This window comes from Rana temporaria, chromosome 4, assembly GCF_905171775.1.
Source record: "Rana temporaria chromosome 4, aRanTem1.1, whole genome shotgun sequence".
Lineage (NCBI taxonomy): Eukaryota > Metazoa > Chordata > Amphibia > Anura > Ranidae > Rana > Rana temporaria.
In genome coordinates this window covers 52,580,314-52,607,685 of record NC_053492.1, presented here as the reverse complement: position 1 = coordinate 52,607,685, position 27,372 = coordinate 52,580,314, and the positions used below count along the sequence as shown (strand labels likewise).

At 44.4% G+C, this 27,372-nt stretch overlaps 1 protein-coding gene across 4 annotated transcripts in view; it reads right to left on the bottom strand.

The window, feature by feature from the left end:
• Nucleotides 1–4,034: 4,034 nt before the first annotated feature.
• LOC120936216 (fucolectin-4-like) overlaps nucleotides 4,035–27,372 on the bottom strand; it is a 66,358-nt gene continuing 43,020 nt past the window's right edge. For all 4 annotated transcript variants that reach the window (XM_040348406.1, XM_040348408.1, XM_040348407.1 and 1 more), the window contains 2 exons: nucleotides 25,116–25,413; nucleotides 4,035–4,245 (listed from right to left, as the gene is read on the bottom strand). In XM_040348406.1, the coding sequence (XP_040204340.1) occupies nucleotides 4,095–4,245; nucleotides 25,116–25,413 (449 nt within the window). In that variant the 3' untranslated portion in view covers nucleotides 4,035–4,094. The remainder of the gene's footprint in view (nucleotides 4,246–25,115; nucleotides 25,414–27,372) is intronic.

Below are 27,372 nucleotides of genomic sequence, written 5' to 3'. Positions count from 1 at the left end.
AATTTCAGATGGTTTGTGTAGCGGGTTTGTGTACATGCATGTTTTTGTGTCGCCTCTTAATGTGTATGCACCTTTGTTTTGGGCACCGGGTGAAGTTTTTGAGCGTTCCCACACCATGGGCTTTTAAAAAAAAAATACCTCATGGACAGCTGGAGTTTTTTCCCCAGGGTGTGCTCTAGATGTTCAGTTGAGGGAAGTGACAATATTAAGCAGGAAAGGACTCCCCAAAGGCAAAATGTTAGCTGATATGCCCAGGGGTTAGGGAGCAAGATTACCATGAGGCCACCTCCATTTGTTCCTCACAAGTGCCCTGCCCCCACCCTGTTAAAACTTCCAAATATTTCCCTAATCTATTAGACAACTACAACAACACGCTGAACAAAGGCTCCTGGAAATCTTATGCCAGCCATTCGTGGTTCGAATCTCAGCTGGGTCAGCAGAACCTGGCCAAGATTTGAACTGTTAATGGGCAGGCTAAATGTACCAAGCTGATCAACTTGGGTACAACCACCCTGCCAGATTGTCTTACAATTATTGCTAGTGGCTGCTATAGCCACTAGCAGTAATCACTGTCTTCTCCCAGCATGTCTGCATGCTATAGTCACAAGGCCCAAAGCTGTGGGCTGAGCAGAACGGAAGCTGAGAGGAGGTACAGTGATTGTACAGGAACGTTGGTACATGGCCAAGAGGGCTGAAGCGTAAAGCCTAAGCGGCAGTATTGCTAAAGAGAGCCAGGTGGCTTAGTATTTTCTGTTTAATTATTAATTTGAATGACAGCAGAAAAGTATTTCTGACAAACACACAAATACATCTGCCATGGATGATAATATAGGAAGAGGTTTAGACCTTTCCAGCGGAATATGGTGCTTCTGCCCGATGTCCGTCCTACTCCAAGACCACCTCCCTTCCACCATAGGGGAAATATATACTGTAGGCCCAAGAAACCACTCGCCCGCTCATAGCTGGGCCCTGGGTCTTCACCGCATAGTTAAGTACCAGGAACAGGCCAAACATCCTGAATGAACAACGCACAGAAACCAATTGATGTAGGGTCCATGGAGGAGGACAAAAAAGAGACACAGTCCATAGCGCTAAGCTCAAACTTATGGGTATGGGGTCCTATAGCATTGGAGAGGAGGCGGGGTTAACCCACGTGGGGTTAACCCACACGTAGTCTGCCATGGAGTCTATCGGGAAATTGGATTTCATTTTTTTTATTGGGTATGTTTTATAGCAGAATGTAATAAGTATTGTTTTTTTTTTCAAAATTGTTGGTCTTTCTTTGTTCATAGCGCAAAAAAATAAAAATCACAGAGGTGATCAATTACCACCAAAAAAAAGCATGAATTGTGGGGAAAAAAGGACATAAATTATATTTGGGTACAGTGTCGTATGACGGTGCAATTGTCAGTAAAAGTTACGCAGTGCCATATCCCAAAAAATGGCCTGGTCATTAATGGGGTAAATCCTTCAGGATCTTAAGTGGTTAAAGATTAGGAATAACAGTCTAACTATAACATCTTAATATCTTTGAGAACTCTCAGGTGTAAGCCATCTATCTGGTCCTGGTAATTTACTCACATTAAGTTTTTCAAGTATTTTTGAACACTGGCTTCTGTTAGCCACGTGGTAACATTCAGTGTTGTGCTACTAACAATACTGTCTTGTTTATTATACCCCTCCTTTTACTTTGTAAAAACTGAGGAGAATGTCTTTAGTACAGTTAGATAAAATGTAATCGTGCTAAATAGCTTAGCAGTTCATAAATGACAGAGTCTACCAGTGTTCATAACTATGGTCTTATTAATAAATCCATCCACCATTTTCCGCGTGTGAGTTCCACCAACGAATGAAATAGATGTCTCCTTACCAGATTTTCTTGACCCCCCCCCCCCCCATTACAGAAGCTCACAGAATGCCCGTAACAGTATACAAGTAAAATGCGCAAGGGCCCAAAAACAACTTATCTTGTCAGTATTAAATAATTACGGTAATGTACAAATTATGTACAATTAGTAAGGGAAGAGTCCAAGCTCTGGGAATGTGTAGGAAAAAGTCCAGGGACCGTAAAAGTCACATATACATTCTCAGGGCTGCCATCAGGGGGGAAACAGAAACCACAAGGGAAGAGGCGCCTCTGAGTGTTGACGTTTTAAAACAATTTAATACAGAAGTAATAGTACAGGCAACTTACATTTGTCTAAGGAGCACGACTGCCACGTCACACGCAGCACGCCAGCTCACGAAATGCGTCGCTGCTCCTCGCCTGCCTAGACGAACATCGCTCCAGGACTCGCTCTTAAGTTACTCAATCGCAGCCGGCTTTCTCTCCTCCATCAGCGATGTATAATAATCTCCAGCAGCACAGCGCCCCAGCAGGACTAGGATCGGATTGACTGACCTGATGATCCCCTTTCTCTTTTGGAATTCGTACCAATGCCTACTTTTACCTCGCTAAATGTCAGTTGCCTGTACTATTACTTCTGTATTAAATTGTTTTATAATGCCTACACTCAGAGGCACCGCTTCCCTTGCTTTGAATGCCAGTAACAGCCTAGGTTCTTTATCCAAGAAAAGGTCGTACACAGGGGCGGATTGACAACTCATGGGCCCCCCAGGCAATAGAAGATTATGGGGCCCCTGGGCTTACAGATGGCCACCATGCCAGAAGGCAGTGCAGAGGCGCGGCAGCTAAAATCTCGGGATTGGTGATGACGTCACGCCCGGGTCCCCACTGAAGCGTAAAAGGTGAAAGATGAGGCAGAGGTCCAAGTAAACGTCTCCTCCACTGCGGCACCTGAGACTTGCCAGCTGAAGACAGCACTCCCATGTGGATCCATTCAGTGGATGACAAGTCTGGGAATACGTGATATTCACTTGTGAACGTGTGGTTCTGGAAGTCCCCTGTGTTGTCAACCTAGCATCAAGGACTGACCTGCTAATTCCCTCTGGGAGTTTGGACTTGATTGTCTTCTAGTCTCATGCAGCAGATGTAATAAACATGTTTTTGTTAAACCAAAAAAAAATAAAAAAAATCTTGGGATTTTCACATCAAAAGCATGTCGGTTTCGGACATATCGGGGGCAGATCTAAAAAAAACATGGCATGGGGTCCTCGGGCAGTGCCCAAGTGACTCAATGGTCAGTCCGCCCCTGGTCGTACATCTAACATCCGGCTATCTCACACCCGTTGTCTCATACTTGTAACAGTGTATGGATGGTTATCATAAAAAAATAAAGGCTCCATATAGTGTAAAACCTTAATCACATTTATTCAGTTAAAATGTATTGCACTTACAGCATCCAAGTTACAAGACCGCCTTAAGTCTGCTGTGCCCACCAGCGCACAAACCCAATCAAACCCGTCCTGATAAACACAAGGTGACGTCAGGACATCGCTGGTCCCTACGCGTTTTGTGAGAGTTCACGTTGTGCAGGGGACCATCCATACACTGTTACGAGTATGAGACAACAGGTGTGAGAGAGCCAGATATTAGATGTACGACCTTTCCTTGGATAAAGAACCTAGGCGTTTACAGGCATTCTGTGACCTTCTGTAACAGGGGGTCTAGAAAATCTGGTAAGGAGACATTAATTTCATTAGGTGGTGGAACTCAAACACGGAAGATGGTTGATGGATTTGTGAATAAGACCATAGTTTATGTCATTTATGAACTGCTAAGCTGAGATTTGCTAAGCTATTTAGCGCGATTCTATTTTTATCTATTTGTGCTCCACTGTTTGTTATTTACAGGAGAATTGCTGCTTTTTTTATATTATTCATTTTGATTACTATTATGTGTGCTTAACATTTAGTAAAGTTGCCTTCTCCCTGTAACTTTTAACTAACTCCCCTGCGTTTTATTCTTTTTAATACACCCTTGCATTTAAATTCAACACACATAACATGCTTTCTATATATATACTGGAATGATGGTGAACTCAGATAACACATTTGGGAATACACACATGATGCTTAACAATTTTTATTAAGTAGTATTTGATTATTATTTTTTTTCTCTTCAGATTACTGACACATTAGCAATACAGTATAACCTTTATTATTTAATCATCTGTTCTTTTTAAGCGGGGCTTTCATTCCTTGTCGGCGGTCCAGACTTCAACTTCACATAAAGTAAGATATTGTGTTTGTCCACGTAAAATTATATTGACGTATCTGCCAACCAGGCCTCCACAGTAGAAGTTCTGTGTTCCTCCAGCTGGGATAGAGGTAACCACTGCACACCTGTGAAGGCAAATTATTAATACCAATAATAACAGTTCCAGAATAATTACGGTATACATGCATTTATTTATTTATCTTAAAAGCAGCAACATTATATGTAAAGCAGAATAGCTCAATAAAATATGAAATAAAACAGCAGCTTTTCCTCCAAAGTTTATTGCCAATCTGGAGCTATTCCCCACAATACTTATTTTTGGCCACTAGATGTCCTCAGTTTTCAGGTTAAATGAAAGTCAGCATCCCACCCACTTCCTCTGAGCCCAGAATGTCATGGACACAATCCCTGGGGTAGCATCATCATGCAGCCTGGGATCAAAGTATTACAGCACTACTACTGCTGCTAAAGAAGGAGAATGATGTAATTGGACCCGTCATTGTACCACTGGCAAAAAATGATATGCAGTAGCACACATATACTTGCTTTGGATTTTATATATATATATATTTATATATTTTATATATATATATATATATATATATATATATATATATATATATATATATATATATATATATATATATATATATTACACACAGGTATACCTGCTTTAGATTTGTATGGATATTTTTTGGAGGTGAACACCATGACATTTACCTCATACATAGAGTGTGGTGGCAACCCTTGGAACTGTAAAATATACAGCACCAGTGGCGGCTGGTGCTCAACATTTTGGGGGGGGCGCAAACGAAATAAAAAATGAAAAAAGCTGCAGCCTTACTGTGCCCATCAAATGCAGCCACTGTGCCATCAATTGTCACCACTGTGCCATGCCATCAAACGCAGCCACTGTGCCATCAATTGTCACCATTGCCATGCCATCAAATGCAGTCACTGTGCCATGCCATCAAACGCAGCCACTGTGCCATCAATTCGCGCCACTGTGCCATGCCATCAAACGCAGCCACTGTGCCATCAATTGTCACCACTGTTCCATGCCATTAAACGCAGTCACTGTGCCATGCCATCAAACACAGCCACTGTCCCATCAATTGTCGCCACTGTGCCAATTGTCACCACTGTGCCCTTTAATTGTCGCCACTGTGCCAATTGTCGCCACTGTGCCCATTTATGTCACTGTGCCCTTTAATTGTCGCCACTGTGCCAATTGTCGCCACTGTGCCAATTGTCGCCGCTGTGCCCTGTAAAATGCCCCCCCACCTGGCACTTACCTTTCTGGGGGTTAAATATATAAAATAATATTGCGCTACTCAAAAATTATAAGTGAAAAATAGATCAGCAGTTGTAGGCAGCCAACATACCAATGGATAATTGTGCAAAAGTGAAAACAAAAAATGTAGCGCCAACCTATGTGAGAAATATATCCACAAAGTGGCCCCAAATGGACAAACACCCTATAGGGAGATATGTCCAAGAACTTAGCTGGGTACACAGTGGAGAGAAGGATCATATATACCACGAACAAAAATAAATAACGTTCAAGGCTAAATATGAATAAGTGAAAATACAAAGGTGAAATAAAACAATTAATAAGTCCTGTAAGTCTGTGTGGCCACAGATATAATTAATTTGCACACAAGTGAAATAGTCCCATATATATGTGTGGGGGTGGTTCCTTATGATACATTCATAGCTCGTGACTGTGAAGTTGTTTTTCAACTGAGGGGAATATTTGAACACAGTCACGAGCTATGAATGTATCATAAGGGAACCACCCCCACACATATATATGGGACTATTTCACTTGTGTGCAAATTAATTATATCTGTGGCCACACAGACTTACAGGACTTATTAATTGTTTTATTTCACCTTTGTATTTTAACTTATTCATATTTAGCCTTGAACGTTATTTATTTTTGTTCGTGGTATATATGATCCTTCTCTCCACTGTGTACCCAGCTAAGTTCTTGGACATATCTCCCTATAGGTTGTTTGTCCATTTGGGGCCACTTTGTGGATATATTTCTCACATAGGTTGGCGCTACATTTTCTGGGGGTTAACCATCCTCCTTTCACGTCCCTCGAGCCGCTGGCTCTGATGGGCACTTCCGCACAGCCAACCAGCTGCCATTATTCAGGTGGCTGGCGCTCACCGTCCGGCCATCTGTATAGACCAGCGGCCGGCAACAATAACATAGATTCATGCAATGCATGAATCTATGTTATTGTAATCAGTGGCGGTGCAAGAGCCAGAGGGGGCGGCGCTCCAGCGCCCTCTATAGACGCACCGCCAGTGTACAACACCTTGAAAAAGTATTCATACCCCTTGACATTTTTCCAATTTTGTCATGTTACAACCAAAGATGTAAATGTATTTTATTGGGATTTTTTGTGATAGACCAACACAAAGTGGCACATAATTGTGAAGTGGAAGGAAAATGATAAATGGTTTTAAATTTTGTTTTAACAAATATGTGAAAAGTGTGGGGTGCATTTGTATTCAGTCCCCCTGAGTCAATACTTTGTAGAATCACCTTTCACTGCAATTCCAGCTGCAAGTCTTTTTGTGGATATCTCTACCAGCTTTGCACATCTAGAGAGTGATGCTTTTGCCCATTCTACTTTGTAAAATAGCTCTGTCAGATTGGATTGAGAGCGTCTGTGAACAGCATTTTTAAAGTCTTGCCACAGATTCTCAATTGCATTTAGGTCTGGACTTTGACTGGGCCATTGTAACACATGAATATGCTTTGATCTAAACCACTCCATTGTAGCTCTGGCTGTATGTTTAGGGTCGTTGTCTTGCTGGAAGGTGAACCTCTGCCCCAGTCTCAAGTCTTTTGCAGACTCCAACAGGTTTTCTTCTAAGATTGCCCTGTATTTGGCTCCATCCATCAGCCCATCAACTCTTACCAGCTCCCCTGTTCCTGCTGAAGAAAAGCATCCCCACCACCATGTTTCACGGTGGAAATGGTGTGTTCAGGGTGATGTGCAGTGTTAGTTTTCCGCCACACATAGCGTTTTGATTTCAGACCAAAAAGTAACATTTTGGTCTCATCTGACCAGAGCACCTTCTTCCACATGTTTGCCGTGTCCCTCACATGGGTTCTCACAAACTGAAAATGGGGCTTCTTATGGCTTTCTATCAACAGTGGCTTTCTTCTTGCCACTTTAGCACTCTTCAAGGCCAGATCTGTGGAGTGCAGGACTAATAGTTATCCTGTGGACAGATTCTCCCACGTGAGTTGTGGATCTCTGCAGCTCCTCCAGAGTTATCATGGGCCTCTTGGCTGCTTCTCTGATTAATGCTCTCCTTGCCCGGCCTGTCATTTTAGGTGGACAGCCATGTCTTGGTAGGTTTGCAGTTGTGCCATACTCTTTCCATTTTAGGGTTAATAGATGGATTGAACAGTGCTCCGTGAGACGTTGAACGATTGGGATATTTTTTTTAACCTAATCCTGTTTTAAACTTCTCCACAACTTTATACCAGACCTGTCTGGTGTGTTCATTGGCCTTTATAATGCTGTTTGTTCACTAAGGTTCTCTAACAAACCTCTGAGGGCTTCACAGAACAACATTACTTATACTGAGAAGAAATTACACAGAGGTGGACTCTATTTACTAATTGGGTCACTTTTGAAGGAAATTGGTATCACTAGATTTTTGTTAAGGGTATCAGAGTAAAGGGCACTGAATAGAAATGCACACCACACTTTTCACATATTTATTTGTAAAAAATACTATTCATCATTTTCTTTTCACTTCACAATTATGTGACACTTTGTGTTGGTCTATTACATAAAATCCCAATAAAATACTTTTATATTTTTGGTTGTAACATGACAAAATGTGCAAAATTTCAAGAGGAATGAATACTTTTTTTTTCAAATATAATTTTTATTGAGTAACACCAAGGAGAGAGGCCTCCACATTACAGTCAGTATAGTCACACAAAGCAGGGTACAAGTGCATCAGCAGGACATTGCATGTAAATGGATCTTTGCACAACAGTACAACATCATCTAGGGTAAGAATTACCAACTCAGAAAGGACGACTAGCAATATAGGACCTCTCCACTCCCTTTTCGCTTTTCCTTACAGAATCTCAGAGTGAGAAAGGTGTAGATGGGAGGAGGGAAAGAAAAGAGGAGAAGAGAAATAAGGGAGCAGGGAAAAAGCAGAGAAAGAAAGGGAAAAGAAAGAGAAAGGAAAGGGAGAAAAGGGGGGGGCAGACACACCAGGGAGGGGGGGTCAGTCCAGAGAGAGGGCGCCGGGGCAGGGAAGGATGCCAACGTCAAGCGGCGAACCACCGCCGGGTCACTGTTGCAGAAGCGTCATCCCTTCGTCAGAAAAAATGAATATGTTCCAGATGTTCCAGGTCTCAGAGAATTTCTCACGATCATGCCGCGCAGTGAGGACCAAATCCTCCATGTTTTTTATCTCCTCCACTTTTCTCAGCCAGCCTGAGATGGTCGGGGGAGCCTGCTGTTTCCAGAACAGAGGGACACAGGCCATGGCGGCATTTACTAAATGGCGCAGCAGTGACTTCTTGTATGATTTGAAGGACATCGTAGAGTGGTGAAGAAGGAAGAACGCCACGTCGTCTGGGATTTCGTATTCTGTAAAGGACTGAGTTATGCGGCGCACCTCCTCCCAATAGCCCCTCAACTTCGGACAAGACCATAAGATATGCAAGAGCGAGCCAACCTCCTTCCCGCACCGCCAGCAGCAATCCGAGGCGGACGGGAAAGATCTACGCAGTTTGGCCGGCTTGAGGTACCACCTTGTCAGGACTTTATAATTTGTCTCCTGGATTTTGGCGCAAATTGGAGTTTTAAGCGCACAGCTGATAATGCGCTGCTGTTGTGCTGTTGAGAAGCTTCGATCCAGGTCCCTCTCCCATCTCTCAATAAAGGGTAAGTGAGGCTGCGTGGGCAGTGGATTCAGCAGAGAGTACATTTTAGAGAGTGTCTGCGACACCGGGCCAGATTCAGAGCAGAGTTCTTCAAATGTCGTCAGCTGACGCGTGTAAGCCTGGGGGTCGGGGATAGAGTGCAAAAAGTGGTGCAATTTCACTGCACTCCAGAAGGGGAGCCGGAAGGCCCCTGTCTCCTCTGTCAGTTCCACAATAGTCGGTCATCTATTTGTCAATACGAATCTGGAGGCACACTCACCGCCCTCCTCCCTCAAAGTGGCGAATTCTGTGGAGCTCAGTCCCGGAGTAAAGTTGGGATTACCCAAAATCAGGTAAATCGGAGAGGAACTTGACGAAAGGGATGATCTCATAGCCGCCCTGTTGCCATGGCTCACAGTGGCCCCTATCGTTGGGTGTGACCTCAGTCTCGAATGAAGGTCGTTATGGCACCAAAGCGTGCTCCCCAGGGGCACCGACGCCTGTGACTGCTCGCGGTGCACCCATAATTTAGTTGTCTTGTTACGTCTCCAGTCTAAAATCCGGCCTAAATGAGTGGCAAGATAGTATTGTCTGACATCAGGTAGGGCAAGGCCTCCGTTTTGCTTGGGATGCGATAGTAAGTGCCGCCGCAAGCGGGGCTTTTTGTTCGCCCAAACAAAGCGGGTGAAGAGCATGTGTACCTGTCTAAAGAATGAGAGTGGGATGTTTATAGGGAGGGCTTGAAATAGGTAAAGGAACTTGGGTAGGATACACATCTTTATTAGGCTTACCCTACCGAACCATGAATGTAGGCCCTTGCCCCAGCCCTCCAGCAGCGAGCGAACCTTCGCGAGAACAGGCGGGAAGTTGAGAGCGAACGTGCGTGTGATGTCCTTTGGCATGTACGTTCCGAGATAAGATATAGCCGAGTACGTCCACTTGAAGCGTAAGATAGATTGCAGGGATCTCAGAGCTTGGGGGGGCATAGCCACCCCAATGGCTTCAGACTTCGAGAAGTTTATCTTCAGGTTCAAAAGGGCACCGTAAACATCGAATTCCTTAAGAAGATTTGGCAGGGAGACCAAGGGATTTGTCAGCGAGAAGAGGAGGTCATCCACGTACGCGGAAATTTTGCATTGGGAGTCCCCCACTGGCAGCCCCCGTATGTCCGGATTTAGCCTGATTTTGCAGAGAAACGGCTCAAGTGACAAGGCAAAGAGGAGGGGTGAGAGAGGGCACCCCTGTCGTGTTCCATTTCCAATGGGAAACGGAGATGAAAGCAAGTCATTCGCCTTCACCTGTGCCGTCGGGTTGGAGTAAATCTTTTTGATCCAAGAGATCATCTTCTCTCCAAGCCCTATATGGCGAAGTACTGAGAACATGTAGGCCCAACTCACCCTGTCGAAGGCCTTCTCGGCGTCTGTACTCAAGAAGACACAGGGAGTACCTCCCGAGGAACGCCACGTGGATAAGGTTCAACACCTTGATGGTGCTGTCCCTAGCCTCTCTTGTAGGGATGAAACCTACTTGGTCCAGGTGTACTAGTGACTGGAGGTGTTGTGCTAGACGGGAGGCCAGGATCTTCGAGAACATTTTTAAGTCCGCGTTGAGTAGGGAAATGGGCCTGTAACTCCTGCAGGAAGTTGGGTCCTTGCCCTCTTTGTGGATCAGGGAGATGTGGGCTTGCAGTGTGTCCCTGGGGAAGGTGTGGTCTGAATCCACTGCATTAAAGAAGGCCACCATGCGAGGGCCAATCAGAGGGAGAAATGTCTTGTAGTACTGAGTAGTATACCCGTCCGGGCCCGGGGCTTTGTCCGGTCTCATGGCCCCCACCGCACTCTGGATCTCCTCCAACAAAATTGGTGAGTCCAACTCCTCCCGTATTTCCACCGGAAGAGAGGGGACCTGAGAGGATGCAATGTATTCCTCTACAGTGGCCAGCGAAGGCGAGCTGTTTGGTAAGTTAGATAGAGAAGAGTAGAAGTCGCGGAATCCTTGCGAGATTTGCTCTTGCATTGTGACCATCTGACCATTTGCGCACTGAATATGCGGGATATAAGTCGCCTGTTTGTGTTCCGTCACTGCCCTAGCCAACGTCTTCCCACACTTGTCCCCCGACTTTTCTCTCAAAGTCTTCCCATTGCTGTCAATGGGAAAACGCCTATGTCGCCTGAAAAAAAATGTCCGAGACTTTTTTTCAGGCGACAGTCGTTCGGCGTCTATGAGATGTGAACCATCTCCATAGACAGCAATGGGAATTCTCCCCTCGAGCGACAGAAGCGTCCGGCGTTTTGACGCTCAGGTGTGAATGGGGTCTTGGGGACTTCTTGGATGAGAGCATTGTGTGGAAAAAAAAGCTTGTAGGCTGGGGTAGAGAGGAGATGACCGGGAGCTCACTCCAAACACGTCTCTACTCGGTCATGTCCAGAACACGCCCCCTCGGAATGAATACTTTTTAAGGCACTGTATAGTTGGCATGTTCAGGCACTCGCAGAACTTAGGCCCCATACACACTATTCGATTTTCTGCAGATTTTTTTAGCCAAAACCATATAATATGAGGTCAAACCTTATGAGTTTCAATTTGTATGCAATCAGACAAGCCCTTGCACTACATGGTTTTGGTAAATCTGAAGACAAATCTTCAGAAAATTAATAGTGTGTATGGGGTCTTGGGCTCCTTTCACACTAGCCGACTCCAAAGTTGCACGATTTCCAGTGCAACTTTAGAGTCCAACTTTAATATGACTTTGAAGTGACTTTGATAAGACTTTTACACTCTCTTGCATTCAAGGTGTATCAAAGTCGGATCAAATTACTGAAGTCACAGCGACTACAGTAGTATCAATTGGAACGGCTCTCAGAGATACATGGCGTTTTCCATGTCCTGCAACTTTCGGTCTCACAAGTCAAATCCTAAGTAGCACAAGTGTGAAAGTAGCCTTAACCATGATGCTCACTGCCCTCCAGATACAGCTGATTACAGATCGGGGTAAAGAGCCAGTCAATGACAGCTGATAACGATGTAAACACAAGCCGTTTATTGGCATTACTTTCCTCATGTTGTGAGAGGAGAAGAGAGCCGATAACCAGGTTGTGTGAAAGGAATATCTACACTGATAATCAGGGCACTAATTATCAGTGACCTGTTTCTCAGTGCAGTCTCTACAGTACCCACCAGTGCTGCCAATCAATGCTCATCAGTGCTGCCAATCGGTGCCTCTTCATCTGTGTCACCTATCAGTGTTGCCTACCAGTGCCCATCACTGCCACCTATCAGTATCCTTCAGTGTAGCCTATCAGTGCAGCCTCATCAGTGCCTCCTCATCAGTGCCCACCAGTGCCACCTTATCAGTGCCCATTAGTTCAGCTTATCAGTAAAAACTAAAAAACAGACATTTTGGAGGGGTGGGGACCTGCCGAAACACCAGTGCAAAAAGAGTAATTTTTTCCTTTCATTTTTCTTGTTGTTTTGCCTTAACAAGCTGACATTGTTTTAGATTTTTGAGAACATCCAGGCATTTGGTTCAGATAGTATGTTTGTACGAATCCTATATATGGAGACTACTTCATCATCAACATTTAAAACCAAAGGAATCAGCAGCCATCCCTGCCACTTTGCTTTCAATTCAGCTGTCAGACCAGGATTTTTTTGGTGGGAGTTGTTCATTGTGGTTAGCAAGAATCATTGTAGGACTTTTTGGATTTTCTTTTTTGGTATAAAGGACTTGTCAAAGTGTGTGGTGCGTTTATTTACTGTTAACTTTATTTTGTAAATGAGTGTGGGGGAGGGGGGGTTCCAGTATTAGGGTCCATCTTTCTTTAAAAGGGGGCTTCGAGATTGTGATAAACCCACTTGCCCACAGACCCCTACAGGTACATCTATTGGTCCAGAGTTGTAGGGAAGAAGCTCTTATTGTCTTCAACATGGGGACAATGTGCTGGCAGGGGGTTCCCCCTGGCAGGGTGGCATTCCTAGGTGGAGGGCATATTGTTTGGCATGGTTCAGGAAGGGGGTGCATAATCATCTCCCCTTGCCAGCCGAATGAGGTTTTGGTATGGATTTGGCTAGGGGATCCATTTAATTGTTCTTGTTTTTGTGTAGGGTATCCCCTGCCAGGATTTTGAAGGTCCCCATACATTCTTTTTTTTTTTTTTAATATGAGGTTTACCATAAAATCAACAGCAGGCCCTTGGCAAGTATAAGGTATGAATGTGTTTGCTTTTTATTATTAGCCTTGAAAATGGTCAAAGGAATTTTGGGAAAGCCCTCGTTCACATCGGACTGTTTTGTCATTTCGCTTGCCAAATCAGAGCCTATTGCCGGCAACGGCACCATCCAAATTGTACCTTTATCAGTTCCTGCACTACTTTTGGCGACTTTGGGGGCAATTTCAATAAACATCTGTCTGTCTCTCAAATCGCCCCCGAAGTCAGAATGAAATGCAGGTTTCAAATCGTGCAAGTTCAGCTGAACCCGCATTCAATGTGAACCTAGGCTCAAGCTGATATGAGCCAGATCTTTAGGTTAGCTTCACATCTATGCAGGTTTGCAGTTGATGCATTTTTCCGGGGAGTTTTACGGTGCGTTTTACATTTTGACGCATTTTTAATGCATTTGTTTTCTCATGTTTTTTGGAGTGTTTTTTTTTAACGCACTTTACACTTTCTGGCACTCAAGTAGAATCAAAATCGTATCAAAGTCACATCAGGCTCCATTTACACTTGTCGCAACGTTGATGCTACTTTAATGCGACTTTGGGTACAACTTGGATGTGACTTGGATGCGAGGGCAGCCGGATCTGGGGTCTACTTGTTAAAGGGGCTTACGGATTCTGATAAGTCACTCTCTGCAAAACCACCGGGCCAGGGTTATGGAAAGAAGCCCTTGTCCTCATCAACATGGAGACAAGGTGCTTTAGGGAGAGCCCCCCCTTCCCCAAACCACCCCCTCATGTTGAGGTTATATGGCCTGGTATGGGGGGGGGGTTAACCCTGACTTACGGGGCTGCATGCTCAGATAAGGGTCTGGTATGATTTTTAGGGGAACCCCACTCCATTTAAAAAAAATTGGTTTGGAGTTCCCCATAATATCTATACCAGACCTGAAGGGCCTGGTATGGATTGGTGTGTACCCCCAGGCAGTTTTAATTTAATGCTGCCATTCTTTTGTTTACATTCAGCTGTCAGCGGGGAATCCCGTTGACAGCTGATGAGTCATTGGTTGTTAAGGACAAAGCAGCCGCCTGCTCCTTACCAACCCGCTATTTACTGGCTGTTAGAGGTGGCCCGCTCCATAACCATAAGTCGCATCCAAGTCACACCCATCCAAAGTCATATCAAAGTAGCATCAAAGTTGCGACAAGTGTGAATGGAGCCTGATGCGACTTTGATGCTACTTGAGTGCCAGAGAGTGTAATGTGGTATCAAAATGGCATTAAAGTGGCATCAAAGTTGCACTACACGAACAGAACTGTCATTCTTTTCTATTAGCCTCCCCCAAAAAATGTAATAAATTAAATACAAAGAAAAGCACATTCAAAATGTATGTTCAAAAATGCACCGTAAAATGCGTCAGGAAAAACAAAACCTACATAGATGTGAACCTAGCCTAAAGATTTGGCTCCTATTAATGATGTTCTAATTCACATTCAGGACTTTTTAGCTGTTTGAGATCCAAACCCAGGTACGTTTTGCTCATTCCTACTTGTTAGCACTCCGGCCTTGGAGAACTGTGGTCCTTGGTTTTAATCCCAACATGAACACTACCTGTGTACAGTTTGAATATTCTCCCTGCTCTTTTGTGGGTTTTCTCCCAAACTCCAAAGACATGCTGCTAAGATAATTGGCACATGTCTAAATTGGGCCTGTTATTATTGTGTGAGAGGGTCCTCAGATTTGTAAGGGCAGGGACTGATGTGAATGTACATTATGTAAATAGCTGTTCAAATGTCTGTGCTTTACAAATACAGTAAAACCTTGAATTGAGAGTAACTTGGTTTGAGAGTGGAAATTGGGCAGTTAGTGGTTGAGTGTCCTAGTTAAATAAGGCACCGCATCCCTTAAATTGATTAAAAAATAAAAGGTGGAGGGTATTGGGATTATCATGGTGCTACAGAAAGAAACCAAGTTCTTAGTACAGTTTTATACAAAAATAAATATATATGTAGCGGGGTCGTCCTGTCAGAGTCCAGTTACAGGCCATCCTCGCTGGGACTCTATTCACGCTTGTAAATATGTAAGTTACCTTTAAGGAGTTATGCATTGTGGGAATGCAAGTAGCGGGAGATATGGACTCCATTGACTCTTAGGAGAAACAGACTACACATCCCACAATGCCCTGCAGCATCGTAGCATGTGACACCTCCGCACAGACTTATGGGGGAGGTTACTTAAGGAAAGGGCGAGGCTGATTTCGCTCTCTCGGGACCTGCATTCTTCTCTGCGGAGCTGCCGACACAACAGCTGTGCTGCTAGGCCAGAATCCTGGGCCTAAACCCACCGAGAGACCAGCCATCCAGAAGGAAGCAAGACTCCCGTATCCAGCCAGTGTTTCCGGAGATCGAAGTGGCAGCCCAGCTGACAACTGAAACAGTGGAGCACCCTCGTCCAGGATCCTTGTGCTGCGGAGCAGTGTTCTACCAACGCACCTTCTGAGGAGAATTCAGACAGATCGGCCTGTCGGGTGAGAGAGCACACGCTGAACTCCTACCTCCCCTTTTAGATAGACACCTTAGGGCCACCTCACAGGCCGGAGATACATGTTGGCCTCCCACTGAGACTTGGAGGCCCTATTAAATGTTTAAGTGTTCATAGAAGTGACTGACGCTGACGAGCGATCAGTTCACCAACGTTTACTGCTCTAGATACTCTGTTTTGTAGCTTTGTTCATCAATTGCCACTTGTGGATTATAAGTTTAACGTGCACCAACCGGCCGCAACGTGAGCTCTAACTGTTTACAGGACTGCCCGCTAGAGGGCGCTTGTGAGCATAGACTGCCTAGCTTAGTTAAGTGAATGGTACCATTCTTTAGTTTAAATCTTTACCTACCACATATTGATTTCTGATTCCTGCAAGGGCCCTTGCAAAATCATAGTGAGATATTGTCTAATAGTTATTTGTTTGTGATCTGAACCCATGCTTGTTCTTCAAGTTCATATACAGTAAACTTACCTTTCCTGCCTGCTATTGTGACCCCGGCGCAGCAGAGGTCACAATATCCTACCCACCAGACTTCTGATGTGTCAAGGGAGGGTTCGAGCCAATAAATAGGGGTGAGCCAAATCAAGAGAGTAGATCCCAAAACAAATCAGCGGCTCCTGCGGTGGTAGCGCTACACGTGGGGGCTCGCCCGGGATTCTACTTCTCAGCCTATCAAATACCCCCTTATATTGAACTTTTCCCCTTGCCAAGATCAGACATGGATGCAGCCGCTGCCACCCAATGGTGCATCGAAGAGGATGTCCCAGTGGACAAAGGGCTAGTGGCAGAAGTACGGGGAGAAACTTGGAGTGAAGGGGAAGTACTCTAGATCCTAAAAGCTTTGTCCACAGATCAGAAAGTCTGGGCGTCTGGCTCAAGGGTAGACAATGAGAACCCCCACACCTATGTCCTATGTAAATGGAAATATGGGGTTCCAGCCTGTTTTAAAGAGCCTAGTATCGAGACCCTGGATGGCACAAAACTTTTTCTGCTATTGCCTGAATAAGAATCAGCCACTCCCTCTTCCTTTGAGTGCCACCTCTTCTACTAGCACTTTGACCCCTGTTGGGGCTTCAGGACAAACAGTGAAGGGGTCTATCAAAGCACCACTTAAGAACTTTAACCCTGAGTTGTGTGCTGTCCTGGGGGAGATTGTAGCTCAATGTAAAAAAGACTCTCCAGATTATTTGACCACCAGGTATAGGAAGTTAAGAATTTTTTCTGGAAGACACCCTGTGCCCTCTTCAGAGGACGGGTTTGAAGAATGGATGGATCATGCTGTCCAAGCTCTAGAAGAATGGGGAATCCCAGAGAAAAATAATAAGCAGAGGATTATGGAAAGCCTCAGAGGGCCAGCCTTAGAGGCCATACGCAACCTCAAACATAGTAAAGAAGATTGCACTGCTCAGGATTATTTAGATGTTCTACAGAATGTATTCGGGAGGACGGAAGACATTAGTGAGCTCCGCTGTCAGTTGGAGCATTGTTTCCAAAAGAAAGGGGAAAGATTGTCCGAGTTTGTTAGCCGCCTGGACAAGATCCTACACCGACTGCTGGTAAAGAAAGGTCTGGAGTCAAAAAGAATGGATGAAACGCGCTTTCAACAAGTGATAAGGGGTGCCCAACCAATGGACACCATTGTCTTTAAGTTACAAGCTCAAAAGGGAGATGGAGTGTTGAAGTATCCCGACCAAGTCCGGATCATCCGACAGGAAGATCTCCTAGATCAGAAGAACAAATATCAAGCCACACAGGCTCCTGCACGAGTGCGTGTCGTAGCCACTGAGGATAGCGACCCCAAAGTCGAGTTCTTGTAATCACGAGTGTCTCAGTTGACTAAACTAGTAGCCGCTCTATCTGGCCAAGCGGGGTTTCCCTCTCACCAACCTAAGAGAGACAAGACCGAGAAGACAAACCAAGAAGGTTAATTTCCTGTTTCAATTGTGGAGGGATAGGACACACTAGAGAAATTTGTCCCAGCCCAACTAATGCCTACCCCTCAATGTACAGGCCGGCGGAAAACTCCAGAGGGCCCCGGTGAAGGAGTCAACCGGGAGCCCGCTTATTGTAGACAACTCCAAAAATGAAACAGAGGGACAGAGGCAGAAAGGAGAGCCCTCTTTTAGGCCAACTCCCAGCTCCAGTTCCCGTGACTGGGTAAAGTTCAAAAGAAGCCTACGAAAAAGAAGAGTGAAAATACGAGTCACAGGAGAAGGAGGGAAGGTTACACCTCGTAAGTTTCCTGCAAATTTAGTGGGGCCATCCCCGTTAGTGCCCATTCAAGTGGAAGGGATTTACACCAAAGCTGTCTTAGATACTGGAGCACAAGTAACCCTTCTGTATAGAGATTTCTATGACAAGTACCTCTCTCACCTGCCCCTACAGAAGTTGGAAGAGTTGGAAATATGGGGCATTGGGACTCAGAGTTTTCCCTATGATGGATATCTATCAATACGCCTGACCTTTGACCCATCGATAGCGGGAGTAGTGGAGACCTTCGACACCTTAGCGATAGTCTGCCCCCGACCTCCAGGGGCCCACAAGAGCTCCCTTATCAAAGGAACTAATACAGCTTTGGTCCGAAGACTCTTGACCCCCTTAACCGAATCAGCAGGAACCTCAGCTCAAAGGGTCCACCCAATGTTAAGGAGGGTGTACCACCAGCTGGTGATGGAGGGGAAGGCCCTGGAAGAAGGAGTAGGAAGGGTCTGGCGAATAGGGAAATCCACAAGAATTTTACAGCCTGGAGAGGTGACCTGCCTCAGGGTTTCCGTCAAGCTCACCTGGTCCCAGCCAGGCCCGTATCTTGTCCTTGAGCCTGACCCAGATGAACTCTCAGAGGGGTTAGAGGTGATACCTGAAGTGATTCCATTGAAGGTACTGGAGAAGAATCGTGGGTGGGTGTCCGTCAACATCCGGAATCCCACCATCAACCCTGGGAAAGTGCCAGCCAGAGTGCTACTAGGCCGGGTACATCAAGCCACCCCCGTTAACCCCTCCACCTGGAGGAAGGTGCAAAGGGAAAAGGCCTCAGACAGAGTCAACAGCCTGACTGCGCTGAACTCTCACTAGAATGGAAAGAGAGCATGGAGGCTCAACTTAGTAGGTGGCAGAAGATATTCTCAAAGACTGAGTTTGATGTCGGATGCGCAAGGAGTGCCACCCACCGGATTCGGCTGAAGGAAGACCAGCCTTTCAGAGAGCGAGTCTGAAGAGTCCCCCTGACAGATTTAGAAGATCTCAGGGAGCAACTGGTCAGTTGGTTTTTGTGCATAGGTGGTTGGTCTCGGATGCGGGTGACTTGGCTACCGTATTGGAGGCAGCTCATCTAGGGTCCTATGAGTCCCTCCGTCTGGCTATTCATAGGGGCATTGGTCGGGATCTCCCTCTTACTGATTCTATGAAGGCTACTGTTAAGGCTTGGGAGGAGGTGGTGACGTTAGCTTGTCCAAGTTACAAGGGTTTTTCCCCTTCAACCACCCTGTGGATGAACCCGAAGCTGCAAAAGTTCTATAAGTTTGATGACGCTGTGGGATGGGCATCTAAGGGGGTTAAATTGCTTAAAGATATTACTTGCAATGGGGTACTCTTGACGTTTGACCAATTGAAGGCCAAACATGATCTTCCTAATGCACAATTTTTTCGATATCTCCAACTGAGGAATGCATTTCAGACTCAGTTTGGGACAGAGAATCTTTCCCTTCTAGATTAGAGGACTTGCTTATGACAGACGACCTGCCCAAGACCTTGTCAGTGACATATAAAGAGCTATTTAAAACTAGTCCCAAGGCCTTGCTCAAGTGCAGAGAGCGGTGGGAGGCAGAAGTTCCAGGTATACAGGGAGAGGAATGGGATGACATGTGTAGTGTTGCTCACGAATATTCGCATTGCGAATATTCGTTACGAATATGGCATATTCGAATATTCGCGAATAACTCGAATTTCGCGGCCAATATTCGCTATTCTGATTATTCGTATTTTTTCAATTTTATTTTTAAAACAGATCACATCCTAGTGATCTCCATCGACGTCTAAAAGCATTGCTGGTATGATTAGAGACCCTGGGCCGAGTAGCTAAGCTGAGGCGATCCTTTTATGTTGCCGAATATTCGATTTCCGAATATTCGCAAATACTTTCTCCGCCCTTCTTTTGCATCAGAGCCAATCAGAGTTCTCCTACCAGAGTTGTCATAGGAGAGAGTGGAGTGTTTCTGTGCGTTTTTCCAGTGTATCACATCTTCAAAGAATTTTCCATCTTTTGTCCCGTGTCATCATCATTTGCATTTCACCTCTTTAATGAGAATAATAACTGTTTAACATAAAGACATTTAAGAGATGTCAACGTAAACGGTTTACTTGTATTTTCCAAATCTATGGTTATTCAATATTTATTAAACTAATCAATATACAAATTGGTCAAAGTAAACCCTCAAATCTATATAATAATGTATTTATTTTATTAATACCTTGTTAGTTGCAGGGTCCATTACGTAAAACCACACTTTTTCCAAAGGGCAGGTGAAATTGAATGTTTCAAAATTTCGCAATCAATTTCGCATTCGCATTAGCGAAATTTCGCAATCAATTTCGCATTCGCATTAGCGAAATTTCGCAATCAGTCTCGCATTCGCATTAGCGAAATTTTGCAAAATTTTTTTTTGATAACATAACACGAATATTCGATTTTAGCGAATATTTCACGAATATTCGGCTATATATTCGTGATCTATCGCGAAATCGAATATGGCGTATTCCGCTCAACACTAGACATGTGGGACCGTCCATTTAAATATTTGGTGGCGGCTAGGGACCGGCTGATTCAGTTTAAGTTCCTACATAGAGTGTATTATACCCCTGCCAGGTTGGCGTCGATATATCCATCAGTGCCCTCAGGGTGTTGGAGGTGTACGTTTGCTCCGGCGGACGCGCATCATGTATTTTGGGGCTGCTCCCAGATCCAGCAGTTTTGGACTGGGGTCACCTCCTGTATAGCGGAGGTTCTGGGGGTACCAATTCCACAAGAAATTTGTGTATGTCTGCTCGGCCTGGTGGAGGAAGTGGTCCCGTCAAGGGCTCACAGAACTTTACTCAGTATCCTACTATTCTATGGGAAAAAGGCTATTTTACTCAAATGGAGGAGTCCGGGGGCCCCGGAGGTTGCTTTCTGGAAAGGGCTGGTAAATGCTATGATTCCATATTATAAGGCGACGTACTTGTCTCGGGGTTGTGGTGGTAAATTTGAGAAAGTATGGAGGGCCTGGTATGAATCTGATTTGACAGTTGGGTAGCTAAGAAAGATCACTGATGTATGAAGGTGCCCGTATTGCATTGTCATTTCATTTAGTCCGGGTGCATCGGATTTAGCGAGTTGTATCTCGCATTGGGGAGGAGGAGGCTTCTATTCAATATGATTAAAGATATGGTATGACGGGGGGTAGGGAACTGAGTAGGGGGGGATGGGGTTAAGTTGTTATGACTGCTATCTGTGATGGCAAGGTTCTACGTTAGTATGTAACGGGTCATGTTGACCATTAGGTAAGCTTGGTGTCGTGCCAAGTAATGTATATCTTGTTATGTCCTAAAAAAATTCAATAAACAGAAAAAAAAAAAAAAGATACTCTGTTGTGTAGCTTCGTTCATCAATTGCCACTTGTGGATTATAAGTTTAGCGTGCACCAACCGGCCACAACGTGAGCTCTAACTGTTTACAGGACTGTCCGCTAGAGGGCGCTCGCGAGCATAGACTGCCTAGCTTAGTTAAGTGAATGGTACCATTCTTTAGTTTAAACCTTTACCTACCACATATTGATTGCTGATTCCTGCGAGGGCCCTTGCAGAATCATAGTGAGATATTGTCTAATAGTTATTTGTTTGTGATCTGAACCCATGCTTGTTCTTCAAGTTCATATACAGTAAACTTACCTTTCCTGGTTTAAGTATATTCACTGTGTGGAGTGTATTTTTCTCGTCTGGAGGGATCTTCCTTGAAAGCAGGTAATACTATTGTTATATTGTCACTGTATATTGCATGCCTGCTATTGTGACCCCAGCGCAGCAGAGATCACAATATCCTACCCACCAGACTTTTGATGTGTCAAGGGAGGGTTCGAGCCAATAAATAGGGGTGAGCCAAACCAAGAGAGTAGATCCCAAAACAAATCAGCGGCTCCTGCGGGGGTAGCGCTATATATATAATTTTTTTTTTTTTACAAAAAAATTATAAAAAGTCTATTCAATCACATGAACAGTACATTGTAAACGTGGGAGCAAAATATCGTGTGTACAAACGGTCAGGTCCTCTCGACTAGTTTCGCCAAACCCTTGGCTTCATCAGGGGATTTTGACGTGACCAGCTCAGTAAATAGCTCCAAATCCCCACAAGGATCAATCAGGGAAACACAGACCCCATTAGGGATGAAGTCGGATCCACAGAGCCCAAGCGTTCATTAACCGATGGTGTGTAGGTACATCAGACCATCAGTCTCATCGGATGGACTGATCGTGTGTACGCGGCCTAAGTGTAGCAATATGGTTACATTTATTGAAGGTACAACATTTAGCAACTCACATAGTTGATGATTAAAGTAGAACTATAGGCAAAACTTTTTTCCACATTTTGGATAGAGCAACCCCTGTCAGATTTATTTTCACCATCTATGTCCTGTTGTGGAGATTTACCTTCACTTCCTGTCTCATTGCCAAACAAAAAGTAAGAGAAAATCTCTACAAATTAAGGGAATTCTTTGGCAACCCCCAGGTCACCAGAACTAGTGTCCCTATTGGAAGATTTCCCCTCTCTTACTTTTATGGGACAACACCAAATTTTGAGATTTTCTGTTACTTGCACTTTCAATGATAATGGTACACAGAACAAATAGAGAGGGGGAATCTTCTTAACGGGGCACAGGCTGTAATAAAAACCCTGACAGATGTTCTAATCCATCTGCACTCTATCCAAACCTGAAAAAAAAAGTTTTGCCTTTGGTTATACTTTAAAACAGGCACATCTAAGTATGCCGGCATCCGGGGTAAAGCTGTCCACATAGACCATCGTTCACACCGCCATCAACATCATTCCTTCCATGAGCGGTTCAGGCCACTCTTTCAGATCGCTCTACTGCAGGGTAGTCTTCCCAGTCACGATTGACAGCAGTGAGAGCCGGAGGTGCAGAGGACTGTCTACATGGACAGCTTTACCCCGGATGCCTGCATACTTAGTGCCTCTTTTAATCATCAACTATGTAAGTTGCTAGACTAATGCCTTGTACACACGGGCAAAAGTCCGCCGTGAGCCTGTCGGAAGTCCGATGGACAGAAAGACGGACTTCGACAAAAAAAGTCAGATGGAGGCTACACACGGCCAGACTTTCCGAGGGGAAAAAAAGCCTGTCTGACTTTTTTCTCGGAAAGTCCGGCCGTGTGTACGAGGCATTAGAGACGCCTCTCTTCTGTTTTTTATACTCTGTAGCTCCTGCTGAGTTTTACTTCTAATCCCCTTGTTGAGGCTTCTATTTGTTGATGGACATTTTATGGTTACACAACCTATCACATTGCTATAATCTTTTTATGGACTATAAACTGAAGAATTTATGAATAAATGGTTGTGGAACGAATCGTTTGAGTTTCCATTATTTCTTATTGGAAAATTTGCTTTGATATACGAGTGCTTTGGATTACAAGCATATTTCCGGAATGAATTCTGCTCGCAATCCAAGGATTTACTGTACCTATATTAAATTAACGTTATCTGTAATCAGCTATATTTGACTCTGTCTCACCTTAGCTATTTTATTTTTCACTCTTCTCCTTTATATATTATTTTCCAGATTTTTTTTGTTTATTTCTATATTTTTTAATGATCATTTTCTTTTGTGTTGTTCTGTAACTTTTTTTTTTATTGTAGAATTAAAAAAAATGTTAAAGTATACATTTTTTTTTTGCATTTGTAATTTTCTTTAATATGCTGTGGATCAGAATCCAAATTTTTGTGTCATTTTAAACAGGACAAATTTTAGAATACAATTTGTACTTTTTATTTACTGTAACAATATTTTTTAAACTAACACTGATCAAAGTAGATAAAAGTGAGTTTAGTTTCATTATTATTTTTGTCGATGGATTGAATAATAAATTCAATCAAATAATGCAAGACTGTTTCACCAAAAGAAAGCCTTGATTGGCCTTAAATGATTATTATTACTATTATTAGTATTACTTTGATACCGTAACCCCTTAACGCCCGCCTCACGACTATTTACGTCCACAGAATGGCACGTGCAGGCAGAAGGACGTATATATATATATATATACGTCCCTGCCTTCTAGCGGGTGGGGGGTCCGATCGGGACCCCCTCCGCTGTGTGCGGTGGGCGGATTCCCTCGGGGAGCGATCCGGGACGACGGCTCGGCTATTCGTTTATAGCCGCTCCGTCGCGATCGCTCCCCGGAGCTGAAGAACGGGGAGAGCCGTATGTAAACACGACTTCCCCGTGGTTCACTGTGGCGGCGTATCGATCGAGTGATCCTTTTTATAAGGGAGACTCGATCGATGACGTCAGTCCTACAGCCACACCCCCCTACAGTTGTAAACACACACTAGGTGAACCCTAACTCCTACAGCGCCCCCTGTGGTTAACTCCCAAACTGCAACTGTCATTTTCACAATAAACAATGCAATTTAAATGCATTTTTTGCTGTGAAAATGACAATGGTCCCAAAAATGTGTCAAAATTGTCCGAAGTGTCCGCCATAATGTCGCAGTCATGAAAAAAATCGCTGATCGCCGCCAATAGTAGTAAAAAAAAAAAAATTAATATAAATGCAATAAAACTATCCCCTATTTTGTAAACGCTATAAATTTTGCGCAAACCAATCGATAAACGCTTATTTCGATTTTTTTTACCAAAAATAGGTAGAAGAATACGTATCGGCCTAAACTGAGGAAAAAAAATAATTTATATATGTTTTTGGGGGATATTTATTATAGCAAAAAGTAAAAAATATTGCATTTTTTTCAAAATTGTCGCTCTATTTTTGTTTATAACGCAAAAAATAAAAACCGCAGAGGTGATCAAATACCACCAAAAGAAAGCTCTATTTGTGGGGAAAAAAGGACGCCAATTTTGTTTGGGAGCCACGTCGCACGACCGCGCAATTGTCTGTTAAAGCGATGCAGTGCCGAATCGCAAAACCTGGCCTGGGCATTTAGCTGCCTAAAGGTCCGGGGCTTAAGTGGTTAAGCAATGACAAAGTTGTCACAGAAAAAAACAGGCTCATAGCAGAAATGTAAAAACTGCTCTGGTCTATAAGGAGTATATAGGAGAGAGAGCTGAAGTAGATGAAGGGTAAAAAATAAGTAAAGATCATCCATACCTGTTATTATTGTTTCCATTGTTGGTCAGACAGTTTCCAACGAGAATTTCAGCACCATTCAGTCTTTCACTCGCTGTAATTCTATTAGTGATCGTGATGTATTCAATTCTGTACGGTTTCAGCAAGTCCACCCTCCACCAAGGAGACATGTAATTATGTGTATGTGTGCAGGAACCATGGTTAAATTCAGGGTCCGGGTTCCCATCTATTGCATTTATTGCTTCTGACAGGTAGCCATATTCTACTATGTTTAAAATTGAGGACTGAGTTGCTCGACCTCGAAGGGCAACATTCCGATCTGTAAGACAATATGAGAATAGCAATACATATTACTCAATGTCCAAACAGTACAAGAGAGAACATATATGAGACATAATGCAGGAGCACATGGGGATTCTTAATAGCTTTTTATCACGATAGACATTTTGATGCATTTCCTTCGGCTCGAAATTCGAACAAAACGGGTCGTTCGCGCCAAATTCGAGTGACGCGTCACGGCCTATAATTCGCTGCGGCATTGTGCGCTGATGATTGGCCAAGCATGCACTATGACCCGCATGCTTGGCCAATCACAGCGCACAAAAAACGGAGAGCCACAATTGGATAAAGCCAGGGTGGCTTTGGCCAATTATGGCTCAGGGCTTTAGCACACGCCCAACACTATAAAATGCAGCCTGCAAGGCGGCCTTGTGTAGTGTGTTGCAGCGTTGTTAATGAAAAGATCAGTCAGTCAGAGAGAGAGAGAGAGAGACAGAGGGCCAGATTCTTAAAGACTTACAACGGCGTATCTCCAGATACGCCGTCGTAAGTCTGAATGGCCGCTGTCGTATCTATGCGCCTGATTCAGAGAATCAGTAAGGAATAGATTTGGCCAAGATACGAGCGGCGTAAGTCTCCTACGCCGTCGTATCTTGGGTGCAATATTTACGCTGGCCGCAAGGGGCGCTTCCGTAGATTTATGCGTCAAATATGTAAATTAGGTAGATACGCCGATTCACGAACGTACGTACGCCCGTCGCAATTAGTTACGCCGTTTACGTAAGACATACGCCGGCGTAAAGTTAAAGCTGGTCTCTAGGTGACGCAGCCCATGCAAGGTATGGAACAAGCGTATCTTTTTACGTCGTTTATGTAAGTCGTACGTGAATGGGGCTGTGCGTAGGTTACGTTCACGTCACAGACATTGAGCCGGCATATCTTTGGGAGTAAATACGACGTGATACTGAGCATGCGCCGTTCATGGGGTCAAGCCTCATTTAAATACAACACGCCCCCTACCAGCCTACTTTGAATTACGCGCGCTTACGCTGGCCCATTTACGCTACGCCGCCGTAACTTAGGACACAAGTGCTTTGTGAATACAGCACTTGCCTCTCTAAGTTGCGGCTGCGTAGCGTAAATACGATACGCTACGCCCGCGCAACGTAAAACAGCCCTACGTGAATCCGGGCCAGTGTCTTTTTCTACCAGATAGATAGAGCAGGCAGGCTAGTCAGTTTAGTTAAATTTACAAGGCCAGATTCAGAAGCAAGATACGACGGCATATTTCCTGATACGCCGTCGTATCTCTGAGTCCGGCCGGTCGTATCTATGCGCCTGATTCAGAGAATCAGTTACGCATAGATATCCCTAAGATCCGACTGGTGTAAGTGTCTTAGGCTGCATATTCACGCTGGCCGCTAGGTGGCGCTTCCGTATAGTTACGTGAGGAATATGCAAATTAGGTATTTACGCCGATTCAGAAACGAGCGACCGGCTTTTTTTTACGTCGTTTGCGTTAGGCTTTTTCCGGCGAAAAGTTACCCCTGCTATATAAGGGGTATGTGCGGCGTATCCTATGTTAAGTATGGCCGTCGTTCCCGTGTTGAAATTTGAAAATTTTACGTCATTTGCGTAAGTCGTTCGCGAATAGGGCTGGATGTAATTTACGTTCACGTCGAAAGCAATGACGTTTTGCGGCAGATTTTCGAGCATGCGCATGCGCCATTCACAAAAAAACGTCAAATACGCGGGTCAAGTCAAATTTAAATAAAACACGCCCCCAACATCCCCATTTGAATTAGGCGGGCTTACGCCGGCCCACATACGTTACGCTGCCGTAACTTAGGACGCAAGTTCTTTCTGAATACGGAACTTGCGCCCAAAGTTACAGCGGCGTAACGTATCTTAGATACGTTAGGCCGGGCGGATAGATACACCATTGTATCTGAATCCGGCCCACAGTGTGTAGAGGATATATATACATCCCAGGAGTTGT